Source organism: Xenopus laevis, chromosome 5S, assembly GCF_017654675.1.
Source record: "Xenopus laevis strain J_2021 chromosome 5S, Xenopus_laevis_v10.1, whole genome shotgun sequence".
In the NCBI taxonomy this organism is placed as follows: Eukaryota; Metazoa; Chordata; class Amphibia; order Anura; family Pipidae; genus Xenopus; species Xenopus laevis.
In genome coordinates this window covers 35,865,037-35,888,118 of record NC_054380.1, presented here as the reverse complement: position 1 = coordinate 35,888,118, position 23,082 = coordinate 35,865,037, and the positions used below count along the sequence as shown (strand labels likewise).

Genomic DNA, 23,082 nt, shown 5'->3' with positions numbered 1-23,082 from the left:
CTGAACAACTGATACACTGATATTTTCCTTTGTCTCTATCCATTTGATAAGATAAAGGTATTGTGACCAAGTGCTGAACCTTTAATGGGTGTTAATTATATTCCAAACAATAAATCTGCATGTGTCCAATTTTACACTACGATTTCCTAGATTATGAAGGTGTAAAGAATGGTAAATAGAGAAACTGCCAATTGGAACAAAAATCTACCATAAACAGCATAGACATTCAAACAATCTACAATCTGTATTAACATCTAGCTAGCTATCATCTGTTTCATATATTTTAGCATTTACTGTATTTTTTCATTCTAAGGTAAGCTTTATTATTTCTTAAAGAAGCACAGAATATTTTGGTCTAAAGTCTGTACTGAAACTTAGAATTTCATTATTTCATTATTTATATGCTGAAAAGGGACCATTTTCTATTTCTAAGGAACAATATCCCAATGTTGTCACGGCAGCTACTTTGTTTAATAGAAAGAATCCCAGTCTCTCAAGGTGCAAAGGTGTAGATTGCACATGAAAGATAGCTATTGAGATGCATAAAACCAGGCACAGCCATTGTCCACCCTTCTCCCATTCTCACTCCATTATCTAACTTTTGTTTCCACTGTGCACTTCTTTTCACACACAAACACACCCTTCTGCCACAGTGTACTTCCCTTTTACATATTATATTGTGTGTGGTTTAACCATTCACCATGTACCTCGTATTACAGAATTTCAATATGGCATCTTATATTGAGCTATGGCACCAGTATGTAATATGAATCAGAGCATGATCCGACCAAAAAAAAAACTTCGACTTAATTTCGGTTGGTCTTTTTGAATTCGAATTTCAAGTTTTTTCAATTCGAAATTTGACCCTTGATAAATATGCCCCTTAGATACTAAATTCATCTTTTGCAAGGTGTTTTTATGATCTCACAAGTCTACATGGGTTTCGTTCCCCACCCTAAAAACACACATACAGTTTAAATGACTCCTTACTCTAGTATGTGTATGGTTGGTACATGAGAGAGTTTGAAAGCTGCACTGGGGGATCTACTGTGCCGGGCCAAGATGATTTGGGGAGTTAAGGGGGACCCAGCCATCCTGCACTTACTTGCAGCCCTGCCATCAGTGAGCTGCAGATTTTGAAAGGGAAGGCGGGCTGGAGCTCCGATAACTGCATCTTGCTTCCTGTGCTCTGATTTGCCATGAAGTGTAAGTCCCAGTAAAGACGCATGGAGATTGGATGGGTGGAGTTTGAACCTCCCCTCTACTTTATCCAATAACCTTGCAGCTTTACCAGGACTTACATTTCACTGGCGAATCAGAGCACAGAAAACTGAAGACACCGGCGCCTGAGCTCCCTGGCTAAGGTAAGTGCAGTTTTCTTTTCTTTTTTCTTTTTTTTAACTTTGTAGGGGCCCTGGCCAAATATTTTTTTATTAATAAAGTTGTAGGGGCCCTGCCCTGGCCAAATGTTTTTGTTTTTTTAATAACTTGTAGGGGCCCTGGCCAAATATTGTTTTAATAATTTGTAGGAGCCCTGGCCAAATGTTTTTTTTTTAATAACTTGTAGGGGCCCTGGCCATATGTTTTTTTAATAACTTGTAGGGGCCCTGCCTACTAATGCTTTTTTTTTTTAATAACTTGTAGGGGTCCTGGCCAAATATTGTTTTAATAACTTGTAGGGGCCCTAGCCAAATGTTTTTTTTTAATAACTTGTAGGGGCCCTGCCCACTATTGCTTTTTTTTTTCAATAACTTGTAGGGGCCCTGGCCAAATGTTTTTTTTAAATAACTTGTAGGGGCCCTGGTCAAATGTTTTTTTAATAACTTGTAGGGGCCCTGACCACTAATGTTTTTTTAATAACTCGTAGGGGCCCTGGCCAAATGTGTTTTTTTTCTTAAACTTGTAGGGGGTCCTTGGCCATCAAAACTTGTAGAAAAATACAAGAGGTCCTCTGCACTCAACCCATTATCAATATATTTAAGACAGAGACATTTTGTGCATACTGCTACTGAAAAATGGCTTACCCTTTAAACAAAACAGGGATTGTTTGTCCATATATTGCAATATATTTAAGCTGACCAACTTCGTCAAAGTCATCCCATATCTGGCCAGTCCTATGCTCAATTTTCATCTGATTCAAGAATTCTATTGCTTCATTATACATTTTACAAAGGGACTAAGTTTTACCTGCAACTTACTTGCTGCTTTCAAAGTAAAACTCCCAAACTTGGCTGCCCTTTTATTAGACACCAGTGGGATCACCTGACTATAGCTGGGAAGGGTGGAGGCTACAACATGGAGCTGGTCACTGCTCCTGTATAACTATAACAAAAAAGGGAAAGTTGTGCTCACCACTAATTTTTAAAACCATGGTTTTAAAAATTAGTGGTGAGCACAACTTTCCCTTGTTCATCAAAACGTATAGGGGGGCCCTGGGCACCAAAGTTCTTTTTTTCAACTTGTAGGGGGGCACATAATGTTTAAATGCTTGTGTCTTGTGTGGCCTTCATACTGATGGGTAAGGGAGGGGTGGCGAGGAGGGCCCAGAAAGTTTGCTGTGCGGGGCCCCCGTGATTTCTGATGGCAGCCCTGGTTGAAGTGAATGATGACCATTCTCTGTAAACTACTACTGTATATAAATATGTTGTTGCTATATAAATAGCATATTAAACAAATAAAATCCAAATAAGCAGCCATAAAATGAATACAAAGTACTCCTAAAGAAAAACTTGACATCATCTCTTGAGTGGAGCAAACAGTACAGCAAAAGCACAAAATCTTTTTTTATCCAGCATAATATATCTAGGGTTCTGTATGATCTTTTATTAAAATGCCCATACATTCACGACTGAAAAGCATTTACAGGTATTTGTTGCATGCTAAAGGACATTTGATAGCTGGTCAAAGAAAATTAAAAATGGAGTGCTGTCAATTTCCATTTCAGCTACATAGTTACATAGTTAAATCGGGTTGAATAAAAGACAAAGTCCATCAAGTTCAACCCCTCCAAATGAAAACCCAGCATCCATACAGACACCCCTCCTACCTTCACATAAATTCTATATACCCATATTTATACTAACTATAGAGTTTAGTATCGTAATAGCCTTTGATATTATGTTTGTCCAAGAAATCATCCAAGCCATTCTTAAAGGCATTAACTGAATCAGCATCACAACATCACCCGGCAGTGCATTCCACAACCTCACTGTCCTGACTGTGAAGAACCACCTACGTTGCTTCAAATGAAAGTTCTTTTCCTCTAATCTAAAGGGGTGGCCTCTGGTGCGGTGATCCTCTTTATGGGTAAAAATGTCCCCTGCTATTTGTCCATAATGCCCTCTAATGTACTTGTAAAGTGTAATCATGTCCCCTTGCCTTTTTTTCCAGAGAAAACAACCCCAACCTTAAGTCTTCCATCTCTCCAACCAGTTTAGTTGCACATCTCTGCACTCTCTCCAGCTCATTTATATCCCTCTTAAGGACTGGAGTCCAAAACTGCACTGCATACTCAAGATGAGGCCTCACCAGGGACCTAGAAAGAGGCATAATTATGTTTTCATCCCTTGAGTTAATGCCCTTTTTTATGCAAGACAGAACTTTATTTGCTTTAGTAGCCACAGAATGACACTGCCCAGAATTAGACAACTTGTTATTTACAAAACCACTAGATTCTTCTGTTAAGGAAACTCCCAACACACTACCATTTAGGGGCAAATTTACTTATGGTCGAATATCGAGGGTTAAGTAACCCTTGATATTCGACTGCCGAATTCAAATCCTTCGAAGTCGAAGGATTTACCGTAATTCCTTCGATCCTTAATCGTTCGATCGAACGATTAAATCCTTCGAAACGTTCGATTCGAAGGATTTTAATCCATCGATCGAACGATTTTTCTTCGACCTAAAAAAGATAGCAAAGCCTATGGGGACCTTCCCCATTGTCAGTAATAAAATAAACCAGGTTGAAGCAGATCATGTGGTTGCAGGGATGGCCAGTAGTACAGAGGGCCCATGGGAAATATTTTCTCTTATCCAGAAAACTGCAGGTCCCAAGCATCCCAGATAATTGATTCCATTATGTACATAGGGTTTGTTTTATCAAAGGGTCAAGAGTCAATTGACCACAAAGTTAATATGGTATATATGGTATCTGCATGTGATTAACTTGGCAGTTGCAAATTATTTAATTTGCAGAGTAGTGATCGTTCGCCTGAGCGAAAAAGCGACTGGCGATAGGGCGCAAAACTGCACTAGCAACGGTCTCTTTCACTAGTGAAGTGTCGTCCACGCCTGTTAGTAAATTGCCGATGTCCTAGTGGATGAGATTTCTGGCGAATGTTTGCTAGCGACAGCCACTTTGCCCTTTAGTAAATCTGCTCCATTGGGGGCCAGGTGCATTTTCGCTCAGGCGAGTGATCGTTACTCCGCAAATTCACTAAAGTGCGAATTTTACAGAATGTTACCACTTTCACCCTAGTTTCCTTCGCCACCTTAGACCTGGCGAACTGATAAGGTGTAGCTACATCCTACCCAAACTTATGTCAGTGACATCATATCCTGTATGCCGGAAAGTCAAAAAAGTTGTAAAGCTGGATTGCCTTACTATTACTAACTATTAAAGATTTTTGTGTTAATATTTTTTTCCCAACCACATCTGTTTTAGGGTGGGCTCATGTCTAGGGCATTAGAGGACCTCTTTTGTCTTTATTTTTCTTCCTTAAAAATTTGTAATAAAAAGAGGCCATTTCAAGCATTTGCAACCACATCTCTAATAAAGACATCCATACGACCCTGTTCAAATTGACTTCAGCGAAGTTTTGCGTGGCAGAATTGAACACTAGCAAAAGATTGCTATGAAATGGTCATGCTGACGAATTAACACTAGCAAAACTTAACCAGCTGAGAAGTGTAGCAGTGAATTTGCCACATGGAATCTATTTACTTGCCCACGTATATTAAGGTTCTGGGGCCTGCCATTTTCAGATCTATTTAAAATAACATACAGTAAGGTTTTTGTATGCATTTAAAGGACCAGTAACAAAATGATAACTCTGGGGCACAAACAGGAACTCAGTGCCCGGGAGAGAACTGAATGCTGCTTGGATTTAGGCAAAATGATATCTGTTATTATCTACCACTTGACATCCCTTTATGATCTCATCAAAGCCTCCGTACAGGGAATAAAAGAACACAGAAGAGATGAAGCGGATGAAGCGGCTGCAGCAGCTCAGGCATCCTGCCAGTTCTGACTGACACTGGGTTCTGATTTCACGGAGAACCCTGGTGCTGCTGAAGGCTGGAGCTGTAGCCCATAGCTGGAGGGAGATGCGCTCATAAAGATCTGGGCTCCGGGCAGCGGGCTGTACTGCAGGGCGCTTATGTTGTTACGGTGCATGTGCACTGTGGGCTAGTTACAGGGGCAGGAGTTTGGTGGGAGCAGCGTGTAGGGAAAGTCTTGATTTCTGTGGCCGCCTTCTGTGGAAGGTAATAGAAAGCCTGCCGAAATCGCCTTCCACACGCTGTCAGAAGAATATGGGAGAAGAAATCGAGCGCTGCACAATGGATCGTCGTAGCCCTGTCGCCTTTTCTGTAGAGGACAGGAAGCGGAGTTACTGTAAATTATTTCTTAATAAAAGCTTCACTATTTTAAAGTTTAATTTGTATTTAATTTGGTGTTTTTATTTCTTTCTATACTAACGAATGTTTTTTTTTAAAAAAATTGATGTTACTGGTCCTTTAATTATATGTGTGTGAAACCTTTAAAAAGCATTAGAAAACAAAAGAGATCTTTTGTCATCTACCTTCCAGGAATATAATTGTGCTATAATAAAAATCCATTTTACAGGCGCATTTTCAGCCTTATGGTTTTATTGTGGCCCCCACAATGCCCCCAACCAACCCCACGCCACAGGGGTGCTCAGTGTCGGACTGGCCCACCGGGATACCAGGAAAACTCCCGGTGGGCCCAGGTGTCAGTGGGCCCTCAGGCTGCTAAATTTTTGTCTTATTTCATGGCCATTCCCTATTTCTATGAGAACAAAGTGGCTAAATAGGTGAAATGATAGATGATAGTATGTAAAGAAAAGAGACTAGGGGGCACATTTACTAAGGGTCGAATATCGAGGGTTAATTGACCCTCGATATTCGACCATCGAAGTAAAATCCTTCAACCTCGAATATCGAAGTCGAAGGATTTACTGCAAATACTTCGATCGAACGATTCGAAGGATTTTAATCCATCGATCGAAGGATTTTCCTTTGATCAAAAAAAGCTTAGAAAGCTTATGGGGAAGGTCCCCATAGGCTAACATTGATGCTCGGTAGGTTTAAAGTGGCGAAGTAGGTAGTCGAAGTTTTTTTTTAAAAGAGACAGTACAATAGTCGAGCGATTTTTACTTCGTCGTAGTCGAAGTAGCCTATTCGATGGTCGAAGTACCCAAAAAAACCTTTGAAATTCTACGTTTTTTTACTTCGAATCCTTCACTTGAGCTTAGTAAATGTGCCCCTAGGTGAATAGAGGTTGAGTAAGGAGAGGAAGAAAATAATACTGTGGGGCCCTGGTCTAAAAACTTTTGGTGGGCCGTTGGTCTAAGTTTTTTTGGTGGGCCCCTGGTGTCCCAGTCTAACACTGGGGGCGCTATACATATGTGGTAAAACATGGAGACCAGGAAAAACCGTTCGCTTGGTTAAAATACGGCAAACCAGGATGCAAGCAAAAACGTAAAGGGATGCGCAGCATCGGATGCAATACGGTAAACCAGCAATTTCGATAAAGGGAGAAAGAAGAGGGAAGGTGAAGCGGGGCCTGTGATTGGAGGGATGTTTTATTACAACGGGGCGGGGCGACTGTTGAGCTCTATGAACTAGTGCGTAGGCGAACACAGATGATCACTGGAACATAAGAGGCGCGGTTATACCTATTTGTAGCCCACGGGTCTCCTTCTTGATTGAAGCGGGACAGTGTGCGTTAGGGCCGTGAGAGGAACGGGCAGGGAGGAGGGGAATTCGTGTTCTCACAGTACAAATCACGAAGCATTTAGCTGCTGCTGCTGCTGCAAGAGTTAATACTCCTGGGCGTGGCTCTTTGGTATCAGACTTCCCACTTCCAGGTGGGCGGAGCTAATAGAACCTTGGAGAGCCCGACTTCCCTCAAACCTCATTCTCTGCTCTTTCCTTCCCCCACAGAGGGCAGCGCTCTCTGTCCTTGCTGGTGCCGCCATTTTGGAAGGAGTAAGAGCGCAACAAACACGCTCGCGGTCCCCTCGCGTAAATCAGTCAATTAGCTCGCACCGCTGACAGTCAGAATGAGTTCCCCGGTAAATGTGAAGAAGCTGAAGGTATCGGAGCTGAAGGAAGAGCTGAAGAAGAGGCGTCTGAGCGACAAAGGGCTGAAGGCCGATCTGATGGAGAGACTGCAGGCTGCGCTGGACGAGGAGGGAAACGCTTCTGGAGAAGGGGCAGCGGCGGTCTCTGATGAAGCCGAGGATGCGGTTGATCCAGAGCAGGCTGCAACCGGAGAGGAGGAAGAAGAGGAAGGCATGGAGCTAGGCGGAGAAAATGGAGGGGATGGGGCCGAGGAGGTGCCCAATGAGGAGATAGCTGATGCCGAGCAAGAAGATGAGAACGGGGACGATCAGGGCTTCCAGGAGGGAGAGGAGGAAGAAGAGGAGGAAGATGAAGGAATTCCAGTTGGGCTAGAGGAGGAGGAGGATGACGCGGAAGCGGCTAGTGTGGAGAACGGGCAGGACGAGGCGGAGGAGGAAAGCGAGAGTGCGCCCTGCGGCCCACAGCCACTAATGGCCATCAACTGCGAAGAGACTGGCAGCGCCGGCAGAAGCGGTGAGTTTGGGGAGGGACAGTGGCACATTATTATTATTCATTACTTTCACTCGCGTATATTGTATCTGCTGCACTACAACAAAGCCTCACAAAGACAGCACCGTTCTAGCACTTGATCCTCCCTTATTGTCTGGGATGGACAAGTCTTGGGCCCTATTGACTTCTGCATGGAATTGCCGCCTGCAAATAGTATTTCCCCGAGTACCGCCGACAAAGAGGGTTTCGCGTATTTGCGCGCCCATCTTGTCACGTCTCCTCGAGGAATCACGTCGGTGGGCTCGGGAAGCAGCGCGTCACTCCTTGGGGAGGAGCTTCCCTGTCCCCATGTGACCAAGTGTCTGTGACGCGCTCCTGCTGTTTGTGCTCGTGTGGGCGGGCGCGGCCATTATTGTCTGTCCGGGGATCCGCTTTATGGGGCTTTTCCTTTTGTTGTGCTTCTTGAGGCGAAATGGGGGTTTAGAGTGTAATTGCTCTGGTTTAACGCCGCCATGTTCGTCTCTGCTCATTCAGCTAGTTCTGTTCTTTGTTTATCCCTTTTCTGTCCGCCATTTTATCTATAAAATATTAAAGGAGCCGCTCTGACAATCATTTGCTTTCTTTGTGCAAGGGAAAAGCGATTCTGAGCAACTTCCCAATATATGTGTATTAAATTGGCTGTTAACACTTAGAATGATGTAGGGAGTGATATTCTGAGACCATTTGCAATTGGCTTTTATTTGTGGCTTTTGAGTTGTTTAGCTTTTTTATTTGGCAACTCTCCAGTTTGCTATTTCTGCAATCTGGTTGCTAGGGTCCAAATTACCCTAGCAACCATGCATTGATGTGGATTAGAAAATGGAATAGGAGGGGGCCTAGATAGAAAGATGAATAATAAATAGCAGCAGTAACTATAAATGTGTAGCATTACAAAGCATTTGTTTTATTAAGATGGTGTCACTGGACCCCATTTTAAAGGCTGGAAAGAGCGAATAATTAGAAAACAATTAAAAAAATAAATAAAAAGTATCAATTGAAAAGTTGCTTAGAATTAGCCATTCTATAACATATTAACAGTTAACATAAAGGTGAACCACCCCTTTAACCTTTCAGTTGCAGTTATTTGTAAACATGTTTGCAATTGAAAAGTTTGGGGCTGTTTTAATTGTGTGCACTTCTGTTTATAAAACGATGTATCAGAAGCCACCTGATTAGCAGACCAGAGGGAGAACTGATGCACATGGTCTCATAGAACAGAATCTGATACATCCGTTTGGTTTTAGTTTAAGAAAATGACACTGTGGGGAACCATCTATAGGTGACATGAATGCTGGGGAACCTCTGGCCCCATTTGAGGTTGTAATACTGAGCAGAGTGGATCTTAAGGGCCACCAGATAACCTTTCACAATGTATGAGGGGGCATATAGTATGTCAATAAGTGTTCCCTGTTGTAGCTTAATTCTAGAGATTGCTAAAATGCTTTCATGGTGATATGTGCCATGATTCTTGAGCTAATCCTAAATAACCTTTATATCACTAGTTTGAGAGTGCAGTTTTGTGGATTATTTGGGGTGGTGGCACACTGAGACAGATATTTTGTGTTTTTAGCAAATGTAATGCTAAGCGTTAAGACACAGAGCTACTGTTGGCATTCCCCAGAGAATGACTTGCACTTCAGTAACCTCTCATGTAATCTTGAAACATGTAAACAGAGGAATTTGATTGTGGCTGTAGTTTTTTTTTTTTTTTAACTAATTGGCTCAAGGCCACATAGAATGCCATTGCATGCTTCCACATACTGCATTGTTTTGTTATGCTTAGTCTGTAAGCATATCATCTGGCTTTAAATCTCATATTGGTTTGCAAGTGGCAGTTAAAGACTTGTGTGCCTCAAGGCTGTCTGGTTTCCTTTGACTCCTGGTTTATGGGACATTTATTTCTCTTTCTACAGCTAAGCAAAAAAATGACTTGCACTGTGGGTGGAGGGTGGAAATACAGATGTTGAAAGTAATTATTCCTAATTGAGTAAGCGTTGTGTCTGGAACCTACCATACTTAAGCTTTATGTCACACATTGCAGCACTGAGTAGTTATGGTCCAACTTGATTGAACCAGATGTTTGCAGGCTGTTCACACTGAAAGTGAATGGGGGTAATTTTGAGAAACTGTTTCCCCGTGTCTTCCGCCTGCTATAATGAAAAAAACACCTGCAGCATGGCCATCGCAGCACTTAGTTTTCCGAAGTCGCGCACAGTTTCCTCATAAGGCGACTTCGGAAAACGAAGCTCCGTGAGTGCCACTCAGCATGACTATTTCGTATTCTACCAGGCAAAAGACTGGGAAGCCGTTCGGGGAGATTAGTCGCCCGAAGAAGAGGAGATTAGTTGCCGAGCGACTAAACCTCCCCAAATCTCCAGGTTTGCCCTTTTACCCTAAGGGTTAAAGAGAATAGTCTGTCTACAAGCAAATTTGTTTGACAAGCAGATGCTTTTATTTATTTACATAGAATGTTAGTATGTTAATGATAGCTCTTTATGAAAATGTTTCTATTTTTGAGGAAAAGGTGAATTGAGTGAAGTGTATTATAAGAGATTGTGGATGTTTCAGCTTCAAATTCTTATTTCTAGATGGAAATGATGCTAAAGAGAATAAAAGAGGTGTGAAAAGGCCACGTGAGGATCATGGACGTGGTTATTTTGAGTATATTGAAGAGAATAAATATAACAGGTGGGTACAGCGTTGTCCAGTGTCTTTCTACTTTGCATTCTGAAATTCTGCTTTGCATTTTGAAATGGCTTTAACAATATTTTTATTTTAGGGCAAAGTCCCCCCAACCACCAGTTGATGAAGACGATGAGAAGTATGATGACACCATGGTACTTCTTGATACTTGTAAGTTTTTTTTTTTTTACTTTACAGGTGAATGTTCGTTTTTCCCTGCATTATCGGCATTACACTTCTCAGAAATACAGACTAGCCCATACCATTAACTGTTATTTGGATGCTTCTATGCATGCACTAACTTATGATTCCATCCGAGATTGCCATGTCTTTAACATACACACGTAGACAATACATTTAGGTAGAAAGACATGTATAATTTGGGCAGTACATGTCCATTTAAAAACCTAATTTTACCACCTTTAACCATAGCGACTGGAAAGTTCTGTTTTCACTTGTAAAGGTGTAACAATACCAAGTCCATTGGTAATTGAATTCATTTGTTCCTACATTCTGCTATGTTCAAAAATAATGGATTCTTATTTTTTTCTGTCCAGAACCTAGCAATATGCTAACATCACTTACTCTTTCCCTTTAAACCATATTGTACACGGGTGCAGTGTATCGCTTCTAACCGGAAATGTTGCCTATGCATAATTATATTTTGCAGACAATTGTGATCTTCACTTCAAAATTTCCCGTGATCGCTTAAGTGCGTCATCTCTTACCATGGAGAGCTTTGCACTTCTCTGGGCCGGAGGAAGAGCCACTTATGGTGTTTCAAAGGGAAAAGTTTGTTTTGAGATGAAGGTGAGGGCACTTAAAAAGTTGCAAAAGCTGTCTGAATCCAGTAACTTGTGTTTTACATTACGTTATATGTTTTCTATTGAAGCACAACTGTAGTTTATATGAACAAGCTGCTGTGTAGCCATTTAAGCACAGTAGATAAATTCTAAAGAACCCCATTGTATATACTACAGAGTATTATCTGCTATAGAGTGTATCCTGTGCGTTTTCTCCTTTTTCAACTTTGAATGGATGCACCCGTGGCTACACAGCAGCATATTTATATAAACCAGGGGTGTCCAAACTTTTAACAACGAGGGCCAGATTTGATGAGGTGAAAATGTGTGGGGGCCGACCAGTTTAGCCTGACATTCTTTGACTCGAACCATTAAGTTTATTTTCATGAAGCTGCTGGATCCAGGCAAAATTAAATGTGAAGCTACTATGATATGTTAGTGCCCTACTGCACTGATCTCCTTCTTTTCCCATAGCCAGCAGGCCCGGACTGGCAATCTATGGGTTCTGCAAATACCAGAGGGGCTTCTATATGGTTCCATAGAAAGTTACCAAATAGTGGGCTGGTAGGGGGCTATTTGGGCTGGTAGGGGGATGTTTGGGCCTCTGTGTACTTGGAATGGCAGGGCCTATTTTGATTCCCAGTCCAGGCCTGATAGCCAGCCCTCACCCACTCTCTGTAATCTTGTAATTTTTTATTCAACTGTTCATTCTCTCTCCGTTACACACTGACCTTCTGTAACTCCCCCTCCCTCTCAGAAACCAGGCATGAAAAAAAAGCTACACCCCCCCCCTCGATAGTTTTACAACTCTAGTCTCCGTTACACACAAGCTCCTCTCCTTCTGGAGCTGCCAGCTCCCCCCTCCCTCTCAGAAACTAAAGGTGGACTCCTTGACTGTGACTTACTTCCCTGCTGCCGCACATTCATTTCTATGTGATCAGAGACACTTGTTAGATAAGCAGGATCAAGCTGCAGCAGCACATTTTCAACACTTCTCACGTGTCTCAGTGATCACATAGAAATGAATGTGCGGCAGCAGGGAAGTAAGTCACAATCAAGGAGTCCACCTTTAGTTTCTGAGAGGGAGGGGGAGTGACAGAAGTTTAGTGTGTAACGGAGAGAGAACGGAGAGCTTTAAAAACTCACGGAGGCTGGCTGCTGCAGTGGGAATGGGGAGGAGGTCGAATCCCAGTCGGCAGCAGTATTCTCAAGTGCAGCAGGTGCGCGTGTGACCTGCTGCGACGTTCTGCTCCTCTTCCGGCTCCCTCTCTGGCACTGCAGCAGACTTCCTCTTCACCGCTGGCCACTTCCACTGCACCGACTGGGGAGGGGGGTGGTGTGAAATGCTGCGGCCTGCGGGCCAATTAAAAATGAGTCGCGGGCCGCAGTTGGCCCGCGGGCCGTAGTTTGGACACCCCTGATATAAACTATAGTTGTTCCTAAAGCTATCACACAAATTGTATCAGTGTAGCAGTACATTATATTTTTTTGATGTTACTGTTCCTTTAATCCAACTTTTTTTTCCCCCCACCCAGGTTACTGAGAAGATTCCAGTAAAACATGTATATACAAAAGAAACAGATGTTCATGAAGTTCGCGTTGGCTGGTCCATGAGCTCCTCTGGGTACATGCTTGGTATGTAAATAGTCTAGGGAGAACATTGCCCTGTTTATAACACTTTACTAGGCAAGAAGTGTTCTTCATGACCGCAATGATGTGCCTTCCTATGTAGAATTTCGAAGCAGGGCAAACCGCCTCATGTGCGTTTAATAATGCAGTTTCTCTAAGCGAATTCTCCAATCCCTCTTTAAAGATTTTATTGGGTTTAAGTTGACCCTCTGCAAAACTTCACATATAAATATTGAATGTAGCCTAATTTTATATTCCTTTTAAACTAAGCCTTAAATCATGTAAGTCACTGCTCTGAAACATGTTTACATTCAAATCAAGTTTCAATGCAGCTGAAAGTAATCTACAGTCCCCATAATACCGTTTAAGGCTTTTAAATGTCTAATCTGTGCGCTTCATTGTTTATTTATGGTTGCTGCTTACATTATCCCAGACATAGTTTAGATATTTCAGAGGGACACCCCTATCCGGTATGCAAGCTAGTGAGGTCTTCATTTTGGCAGCATCCTTAGTGAAGTATGACAGTATGCTGATGCTTTACATTTATATAGCACATACTGTACGTCAGTAAAGGTATAGATCTGTTATCAAGAATACTTAGGGTTTTCTGGAAAGGGAAGTTTGAGTAATTTAGAGCAGCATACCTTAAAATCTGTTCAGAATTGTTTTGCCTTCAATGTAGATTCATGCAGCCTAGTTCTGATGAAGCACAAGGCAAATTGTTTAAAACGGTCTCTATGGGAGATAACCTTCATGTAATTTGGAACTTAATGGATAAATTGTTTCCAGATACAGGTCCATATATGATTGGGGGTGGGAATTACATTGAACACCTAATAGTACAATTTTATATTTTTCTTTGCTAGGAGAGGAGGAAAATTCCTATGGTTATTCTCTCAAAGCTGCAAAATGTTACAATGGTGTTGCTGAGGAGTATGGCGAGAAATATGATGAGAATGATGTGATCACTTGCTGTGCTGTGAGTAGTTTATTTCTATTAAAACATCTTGTGTGCAACAGTTGGAGGCCTTTTAAATTTTGCAAAACATAATGAAATATGTCTTTCGTTTATTCCTTATGTGATTAGAGTTGGAAACTGTGTTTTACGGTTTGACTTCAATATTCTGAGAACTGTTTTATCTTTTGCAGAATTTTGAAGAAGATGAAGTTGAACTTTCTTATGCAAAGAATGGCCAGGACCTTGGGGTTGCTTTTAAGATTAGCAAAGATAATCTATCAGAGCAGTCTCTCTTCCCACATGTTCTCTGCCACAACTGTGCTGTTGAATTCAACTTTGGGCAGATGGCAGAACCATTTTTTCCTATCCCAGAAGGCTATACATTAATTCAGAATGTTCCTTTGGAAGACAGAGTCAGAGCACCTCTGGGGCCAGATCTGAAGCAGGATTGTGAAGTAAGTATGTTTAAAAGTGAACATGATGTGGGATTATCAAAAGCAGTTTTTCCCTACTTTTGATTTTTGGGTCACCTCTAAATACCAAATTTACACCATAAAATGAGTGTTTCAAAGTAATTTTAAATATAATGTACTGTTGCCCTGCTCTGGTAAAAGTGGAGTGTTTGTTACAGAAACACAACTATAGCTTATATAAACAAGCTTCTGTGTAGCCATGGGGGCAGCCATTAAAAGCAGAAAAAAGGCACAGGAGACACACCAGATATACCAGTGCAGGACAACTGTATATTATATTTTCATTATTTTAAAATACTTTAGTTTTTTGAGATTACTGTTCCTTTAAATAGTGGATGACTGAACACGGTTGTGTTTCACAGAACTTCTCGGCTGTGTAACCTGAGCCCTTTCCACTTTAAATGGCTGCCCCCCATTGCTACACAGCTTATTTATATAAACAATAGTGTTTCTGAAACAAGCACATCATTTTTACCAGTGCAGGACAACACTGCACTATATTTTTATTACTTTTAAACACTTCCATTTTTGATGTTACTGTACTTTAAACTGTAAGTTGCACTGGGGCATGGAGTGATGTAAACGAAATGGTAAACTCTAAAGTACTGCAGTAATGTGTTGGCTCTATATAAATAACAGAAAATATTGACTGGGTTGATGGTGAGTGTTATGCAAGCTGTAAAGGACCAACAGTTCAACCCTATAGGAACTCGGGATCTTGTAGGTTAATTTTAAATATTCTATGGTATATTAATATGGTTAATCATGACATGATACTTTAAGTGTATTGCTTGTAACTTTCTAAGGATACCTCTAAATGCATTTAAGTTCAATGTTTTTCTTCTTTGTGATAGCTTTACCTTTTCTTTTTGAAAGGTCATCATGATGATCGGCTTGCCAGGTGCTGGAAAGACAACATGGGTAAATACGCACATTAAAGAGAACCCTGGCAAATACAACATACTTGGAACAAACACTATTATGGAAAAGATGACGGTAAGAATCCTAATATACTTAAGGGGTATGTTATTTCGCCCCTTATTTTTTTTTAAAGTTTTACTTTAAACGGTCTTGTCTTACAGCCCTTTTTGTTTTCTAGGTTGGTTGCAAAAAGCAGGTGTCTGACACTGGAAAGTTGAATGCTTTGCTACAGAGGGCCCCACAATGCCTGAGCAAGTTTATAGAGATCGCTGCTCGTAAGAGAAGACATTTTATCCTGGATCAGGTAACTAGCGATTTACTCACACCGTAATTGGGACCAAAGGAGATTTGGGTTTTTAAAGCACACAGGGCCACTGGACACACATTAATCCACCAGATATTTGTTTAGCTTTGCTTTGAAAAGGGCTATTGTCCCATTTCATGTTAAATATAATTAGCATTTAAATCAAAGGCAATGTTGCCTTTCACTGGTAATTTTTTTTGCCTCAAACGCTACTAGTAAAATTGAAGTTGCAACGTCAAAGTTCCTTAACTTCTTTTCAGCTATTTCTCAATATTAGGTCTGTAATCCAGGTTATTATTCTAAGTTATTAGTTAGTCTGTTTACATTGGTCGATAACACTTCTTACCAGTGTCTGTGGAATGTTGGCAACAATTGTGTCAATTATAACAGGAAAAAAAACAGTTGCTGAAGTTAAAGTGGGCCAAAGTTTACAAAAAAGTGTGTGCTTGCAGAGTGGCTTGAGAAGGTAATAAGCTTTAAATTCCAGTATTGGGGAAAAATGTTATATAATTCTATATTCAATTCATAATATGCTATGGTAGTGTTCTGGATCTTAAAATGCCAATGTTTTGCTAAATTAAGGTTAATTTCTGTGACATTGCCTTAAGCATAAAGCATTACCATTTCTAGAAAACACTGTTTTTATCTCTTTGTACTCAAAACTTGTAACTGAAATTTAGGCCAAAATGCGCACAAGACACCTTGAATTTTAGCTTTAAAATGTGTTAGTGTGGAATATATTTTACGGAGTGTTTCCAGACAGGAAGTCCTTACATGATTTACCCTTCATAAATACAGTTTGCTGTCTTCTTACACAGAAGAATTATTTAGACTTGCTTAAACTGGATGTTGTGGTCATTAAAGGAGAAGGAAAGCTACAGAGGCATTTTATTGCCAATAGATTAGCTGCAATAGTGCAAGCTAGAATGCTATATTTATTCTGTAGAATGTTTTACCATACCTGAGTAAAAAGCTCTAGAAACTCTGTTTGTTTAGAATAGGAGCTGCAGTATTAATGTGGTGTGACATCACTTCCTGCCTGAGTCTCTCCCTGCTCTGGGCTCAGATTACAGTAGAGAAGGGAGGGGTGGCGGGAGAGGCGCAAACTGAGCATGCTCTTGCCCAGGGCAATGAGGTTTAAGCTGAAGGCAGGAAGTCTCATACAGAAGCCCATGAGTACACAATAGAAGGAAAGAAATGCTGTGTTTCTTTTGACAGGGGACATTACTTGGGGGGTTTACTGGTATATTTAGATGGACCTTTCTGATAAGGCTTACTTAGTTTTAGCCTTTCCTTCTCCTTTAACGGTGCTGTAATTCAAATCTTTCTGGATAAATGTGTATTTACAAAAGTAAATCCTTGGTATAGTGCCTTGTAGCTTGCAGCACACAATTTCTAAATTGTGTTTTTTGACTTATTTTTCACTTTGCAGACAAACGTGTCATCCGCTGCACAGAGAAGGAAAATGTGCTTGTTTGCTGGCTTCCAACGCAAAGCTATTGTTGTCTGTCCAACAGATGAGGTGTATAAGGAAAGAACCCAGAAAAAGTCTGAGGTGGAAGGTAAAGATCTTCCAGAACATGCAGTCCTTAAAATGAAAGGTAAGCAGCATTCAATGGTCTTGAAAAATCTGACTTGCATTTCGAATAGGTAAGCAACAAAGTGTCCAGAGCTTAAAGGCTTCTATGCCATGTTACCAAACACTAACTTGTGAGGGTTTGGTTTGTCCACTATAGCAAGTACTGTAAATGAACCCGGCACCTCTCATTTCTAGCTTTCTTTGTAACAACTATTCTGGTTAGTGATGGATGCGATGGCCCCTGATCTAAAACAAATTCTTTTTCCCACTTCCTTAGGTAACTTGACTCTTCCAGAAGCAAGTGAATGCTTTGATGAAATTACTTATGTCGAGTTGCAAAAGGAGGAGGCTGAGAAGCTAATTGAGCAATATAAGGAGGAGAGTAAGACGACTCTTCCTCCAGAGAAAAAACTAAATATTGGAGCAAAGAAAATAAACAAGAACAAAAATACCAGAGGGAGAGGTGGCATGTCTCATGGCCATGGTCATAGAGGCCGAGGTGGTGGAGGATACAATATGCGCGGAGGAAATTTCAGGGGCGGAGGTATGTGTGCACCATGTAGTTGTACAAGTATGGGAACTCTTATCCAGAAAGACTAATTACGGAAAGGCAGTCTCCCATAGACTCCATTTTATCCAAATATTTAAAAATGATTTCCTTTTTCTCTGTAATAATAAAACAGTACCTTGTATTTGATCAAAACTAAGGCATAATTAATCTGGGAGCAAATGAGTCTATTGGGTTTAATGTTTACATGATTTTCTAGTAGACTTAAAAGGATACTGCCTTGGGGATTTACAATATTACTTCCAGAATATTGGATAATTTGATTTCAGGATTTGGTCAACTTACTTGACCATTGCTCAGAATACCAATCTCCTTTTAAATACCCCCTCAGAAGTTGGCAAGATGCAATATTTGGGGGAAGCTGGCCCTACCCCAAATTAAAAATGTCAAGTGCACGTTGTTTGTAGATATCTGTAACTGGGAATGTTATTTAAAATCTTATTAGAAAGTGTGATGTTAAACTAGTTAAATGTTTGTAGCTCCAGGAAACCGTGGAGGATACAACCGGAGAGGGAATATGCCCCAACGTGGGGGTGGAGGTAGTGGTGCAGTTGGTTATCCATACCCCCGTGCACCAGTTTACCCCAACAGAGGTGGCTATGGTAACCGTGGAAACTTCAGCCGTGGTGGTGGAGGTGGAATGCCCAGTCGTGGTAACTACAACCAGGTACAATTTATTTTTGATTGTCCCCACCCATCTCTTTGTGGCATGTTTTAGGAAACAAGGGAAGAATGGATTGCTGCATTTTTTTTGATTGAAAATCTGAATTTTCTGACCTACTTTTTTTTTTTTTCTGCAGAACTTCAGAGGAAGGGGAAATAACCGTGGCTTCAAAAACCAGTCTCAGGGTTACAACCAGTGGCAGCAGCAGGGTGTAAGTATTTCGCTGAAATAGCGTTAACGACTTGCAAACTTTTTCTTTTTTTCCTTTTTGCACCCTATTTTTAATTTTTATTTTTTTTATCCACCGAGCTACTCTAACACAGACCTTTGCGCCCGGCTTTGGCCATATCCCATTAAATTCTCTTGCCGTAAGTTACATAAGATCAGTTTTAGTACTACTGAGTTTCTTGGATTTTAGTCTAGATTGGGCTCCCTGTTTAAAGTAGTAGGATGAAACTGAATCAAATGTTACACATATGACCTGAGCCGTTCTTGTTGGCAAATAAGCTTAAAAGCTTGTTAACATGTTAATATTTACCCCTTTTTCTAATTGCAGCAATACTGGGGTCAAAAGCCATGGAGCCAGCAGTACCACCAAGGATATTATTGAATACCCAAATAAAAATGAACTGATACATATTTCTCTTCAAAACCTTCACAAGAAGTCGACTGTTTTTCTTTAGGCTAACTTTTAAACAAAACAAAAAAAAAACATTCCACAAGAGGAAGTGCCTGCGGGTTCTTTATTACTTTCATTTGGGTTATTCCCATTTATTTTTTTGTTGCTTTCTAGGTTTAATTACAATTTTTTTTGTACATTTTAATTGCCGTTTTAAAGCGATGAATAAGAACCTTAGCATTGTGCACGATCAGAATGTGTCAGTATTTCAGGGTTCTTCATTTTTATCTGTAATGTGACTTTTTTTTTTTTTTTTTTTTTTACCATAACAAAAAGTAAAGATGTTGCTTTGTAACCGGTGTCTTTTATTAAGGACTGCAATGACTTTAGCTGGGATATCCTGTCCAAATTGCAGTTGAAATGTTGGCATGCCAAGTCGCCCTTGTTGACTGACTGAAACTTTGTAAAAACCCGTTTCCTCTCTACCTTCCTTACAGGGAATAAGTACAGGCATTTTAAGGGTTTCAAGATAGCTTGTAGCATTGGATAGATGCTTTATGAAACTTTCACATGAACCTTAGGGTGTAGTATGTTTAAAAAGCTGTTTAATGTATTTTGCTTTCTGTGGAAACCACGGAGACTTTAACTTGTGAAGGTTCAACACCATTTACTCAGTTTGTTATGCATTTTGATTCGAAGAAAAGGCGTATTGCCTATTTCTTATTAAACGAAATTTGTTGTAAATCTAGTTGTCCAATGGGATCTATATGAAGATAGCTGTGTGTTTGTATCTCCACTTTCCCTATCCCTCTTTATTTGCCTAGTGTGCTTGTAGTTGCACCAACTTTGTAAACTAATGAAACTGTGAGTCGTTTAATAATCCGCATTTCATTTTAAATCATGTCCGTTCTTTAATGGTTATCTCTCGCCTGCTAACCTCTATTGAGGGTGAGCTGAAGAAACATATGCAGACCTTTATTTGCAATAAATGAACGTGAACTACATGCTTGTGTTTGGCATTGTCACACCTTTAAAAAAAACTTAAATCCCTCATATCTGCCATGACTGCTTATCCATGAATACAGATAAAGAAATAAAATGTTTGTGATGTATAGACTCGTTCCGCTATAAAATAGTGGATTGAGGTTCTGTCCTTTTACAGCAGTTTGGCCTTGGTCTGTATGCATCTCAAAGGCCTTCATATGGCAGTTACTCCAGATAAGCACCAGCTGCTTTATTTTCATACTGCTTCCCAAGATCTGTGCAAAGCAGTTCAGCGTTGTCAGAACCCTGCGATGCGAAGCATGGTATAAAGTAACAAGTTACATGGAGGGGATTTCACCTATGTCCCAGCTGAACGCTACAAAATGCTTTGGAGCAGCTGACGTTCTGTGGCTTATTGCCCTTAAGGTAAAGTTTGACAAGTTGATAACTGCTCCCGTCTCTTAATCATGGATGGGAGTTCCTTTTATGAGCTGACTTTGTACATAAAGTACATGCTTCACAACAATATATACTAACTTTTTCTGGTAAGTTGCATATGTCCATAAATCCCTTTTCCACAGAGGGATTTTATCCCCTCTTCCTAGTCTTAATTAAAACTACCCTTAAATGATTTGGTGCCTTTTTTGAACTGTGTGTGTGTGGCTTTTTCTCTGGAAGTGAGTTGTGAAACACTTAAATGAGACCTTTAGCAGCCCAAATAGTGCTTTCTCACAAGGGTAATTGTGTACTATAGCATTACAGCTTTATAGTTTTAAATAACTAGATATCCGAAAGGGCAATCATAGGACCATGCAGGGAGGCAACTACAGAAAATAAAGGATCCTATTTTACAATGGCCTGTGAATCACCTAAGTTAATTATTGCACTTGAGCTCAAGTACAGTTCTATGCTTCTAGAATGAACAGAACTACAAAATATTGCACAAAGATGATTGCTCGTGGATCGTGTTTGTGTGAATGTACAATTTTAGATTCCCTCACTTTAGTATCCATATAATGGCATTGGATTGACAGATTTGGTGAGCATTCAGATTAGTCTTTGTATTTACAGGTATAAGATTTTTGTTTTTGAATTCTGCCTTCATTTGCCCCCTCCCCAAGCATTTTATGACATCATGGTGAGCTTGGTGGGGGGTTGGACAATCTTGTGTGATCCAACTGCAGCTTTAATTTTTTTTCAAAAATTATTTTTTTTTCTCTTTTCTCCTCAGTGTAGTATACCTATTTTGAACAGCAGGGTTTTTCCCCTCTTTTTCTCCAGTGCAGCAATGTTACTGTTGCCATTCAGTTTTGGTTCCCCACTGTGCCGTACATCGCTTAAGCAAGGTCTTTTGTACCTTAGTTATTTCGATTTTTCTGTGCTGCGCTTTATTTGAAAACTTGTGTGTGTATATAAGATTTAATGGACTAAAGGAATGATTTATTGACATGATAGATTTAAAGAACAAATAGTAGCTTAACACTGGCCTCTGTAAAGCAAGTTTCACTTATTTTCTTTTTTTTCTTTTTTTTTTTTTTCAGTTGTCGTACCTAACTGCAGAAGTGTGTTTTTAAAGGTAAGTACATGTAAAGCAGGTAGGTATTTATAGAAGTTATCATGAGGACCTTGTCCCTTAGTCTACTTGTAGAAAACCTTTTACAGACTTAATATCAAGTAAAGCTATTTAAAGTTTAATCTTGGGAAAACTGCAAGGTATTGGCAGCTATTGCAGGTGATGTTTTAAAACAGGTGTTTGTTATATGCCATAGTCAAAGTGCTAGTTTACATAGTCTAAAGAATCAACCTGAGGAAATATTGCCAGAGCAGCTTCTCCTTTCGGCCCTGGACTAAAGATTAAACGCTTTTGTTAGAATGAAAGTGTTATTTGCATGTAACAGCAACTCCAGACAGGGCTGTAGTGCAATCTGCTGCTTGAATTCCGAGTCATTTCTTTTGTGCGTTGCTTCTGTAACATAGATAATGCAAAGATGGCCTATGAAATGGTCAGGAAAACAGTTGCAGAGGCAAAAAATGAAGTTAAACCGTTTCCCTAACTTAGAATTTTGTTCCAAGTACTTTTTGGACCTATTCTGACCCAACGGAGTCAATTTAGGACTTCAGAATTACCTCTTTATAAGACAAATTGTGCCAATGAGTTACTACACTTGTGTATCATTTTTTTTTTTTTTTATTATTATTAATCTGATTCTTATGTACAGTCTTTTTTTAGATGCTGTATAGTTAACAAGGAACTGTTTTCTTTATTATGAAAGTATTATTGGTGGGTAAACTAAGAATATAAACACTAATAAACAAGGTATCGGGCTTATCAACCCATCTACTTGAGTGTTGCAAAGAATCTTTCTTTTTTAGACTTTTCACCACCAATGGGTTTACCACAAAAAAACAAACTGCTGCCCAGCAATTGTTTTGCAGTCACATTTTAGGGATATTTTCTGGAACGGTTTACCCTTCACAAATATTTTTGTTCTTAAAACTTGTTTAGGAAAGACTAACCTATTCTGTAACACGAAGTCTTTTTTACATACAAGAACTGATACAAATGCTAAAGAGGTCCCTGCAAAATAGAGCTTACAGTCTAAAAGGTAGGCCGTTACAAGGCGTGTGAAAGGGCACTATTAGGAGTCCGTAAAGAAGAAAAAAGGTTGTCTAATTTTGCTCAGCATATAATGCATGTGGAAGAAATGCTGGATTAGATGAGGGTAAGGCTGTGTAATGAGAGATTTTAGGCAGTTTGTCTGAGATTGGGAGAAGTCCAGGCAGCAAGTTGCATTTGCACCAGAATATTGCTGTATTATAACCCAAAAATCTAATTTAAACCCTGCTTCATGTAGAAGTCAGAATGGATATATGTTATCACAGCCCCCAAACTGAGCAGACCGTTTTTTTTAATAGATTCTCTGACAGGTTATAAAAATGAATGTCATGATTTTATTATACTGCAATATGCTTATACTAACATACGAAGCCCCTAAAATATGAATAGTGCATTAAATGTTTATCAATGACTCTTAGAAATA

At 40.1% G+C, this 23,082-nt stretch overlaps 1 protein-coding gene across 2 annotated transcripts; it reads left to right on the top strand.

The window, feature by feature from the left end:
• Positions 1-6,866: 6,866 nt before the first annotated feature.
• Positions 6,867-22,382, top strand: hnrnpu.S (heterogeneous nuclear ribonucleoprotein U (scaffold attachment factor A) S homeolog). Of its 2 annotated transcripts, none has more exons than XM_041563966.1 (14): positions 6,867-7,842; positions 10,446-10,545; positions 10,637-10,710; positions 11,210-11,349; positions 12,878-12,977; positions 13,838-13,950; positions 14,121-14,384; positions 15,279-15,398; positions 15,502-15,627; positions 17,060-17,228; positions 17,484-17,750; positions 18,254-18,441; positions 18,575-18,649; positions 21,583-22,382. In XM_041563966.1, exons 1-14 carry the CDS (start codon positions 7,308-7,310, stop codon positions 21,613-21,615), a joined length of 2,304 nt encoding a protein of 767 aa, XP_041419900.1. In that variant the 5' UTR covers positions 6,867-7,307; the 3' UTR covers positions 21,616-22,382.
• The last annotated feature ends 700 nt before the right edge of the window (positions 22,383-23,082 follow it).

What these genes read in the sequence shown, in the direction of transcription:
- hnrnpu.S (XM_041563966.1), top strand. Translation starts at nt 7,308, where the DNA reads ATGAGTTCCCCGGTAAATGTGAAGAAGCTGAAGGTATCGGAGCTGAAG. An exon ending in GAAGAGAATAAATATAACAG is followed by an intron (nt 10,546 to 10,636) that starts GTGGGTACAGCG and finishes TTTTTATTTTAG; the next exon opens with GGCAAAGTCCCCCCAACCAC. An exon ending in GACATTTTATCCTGGATCAG is followed by an intron (nt 15,628 to 17,059) that starts GTAACTAGCGAT and finishes TTCACTTTGCAG; the next exon opens with ACAAACGTGTCATCCGCTGC.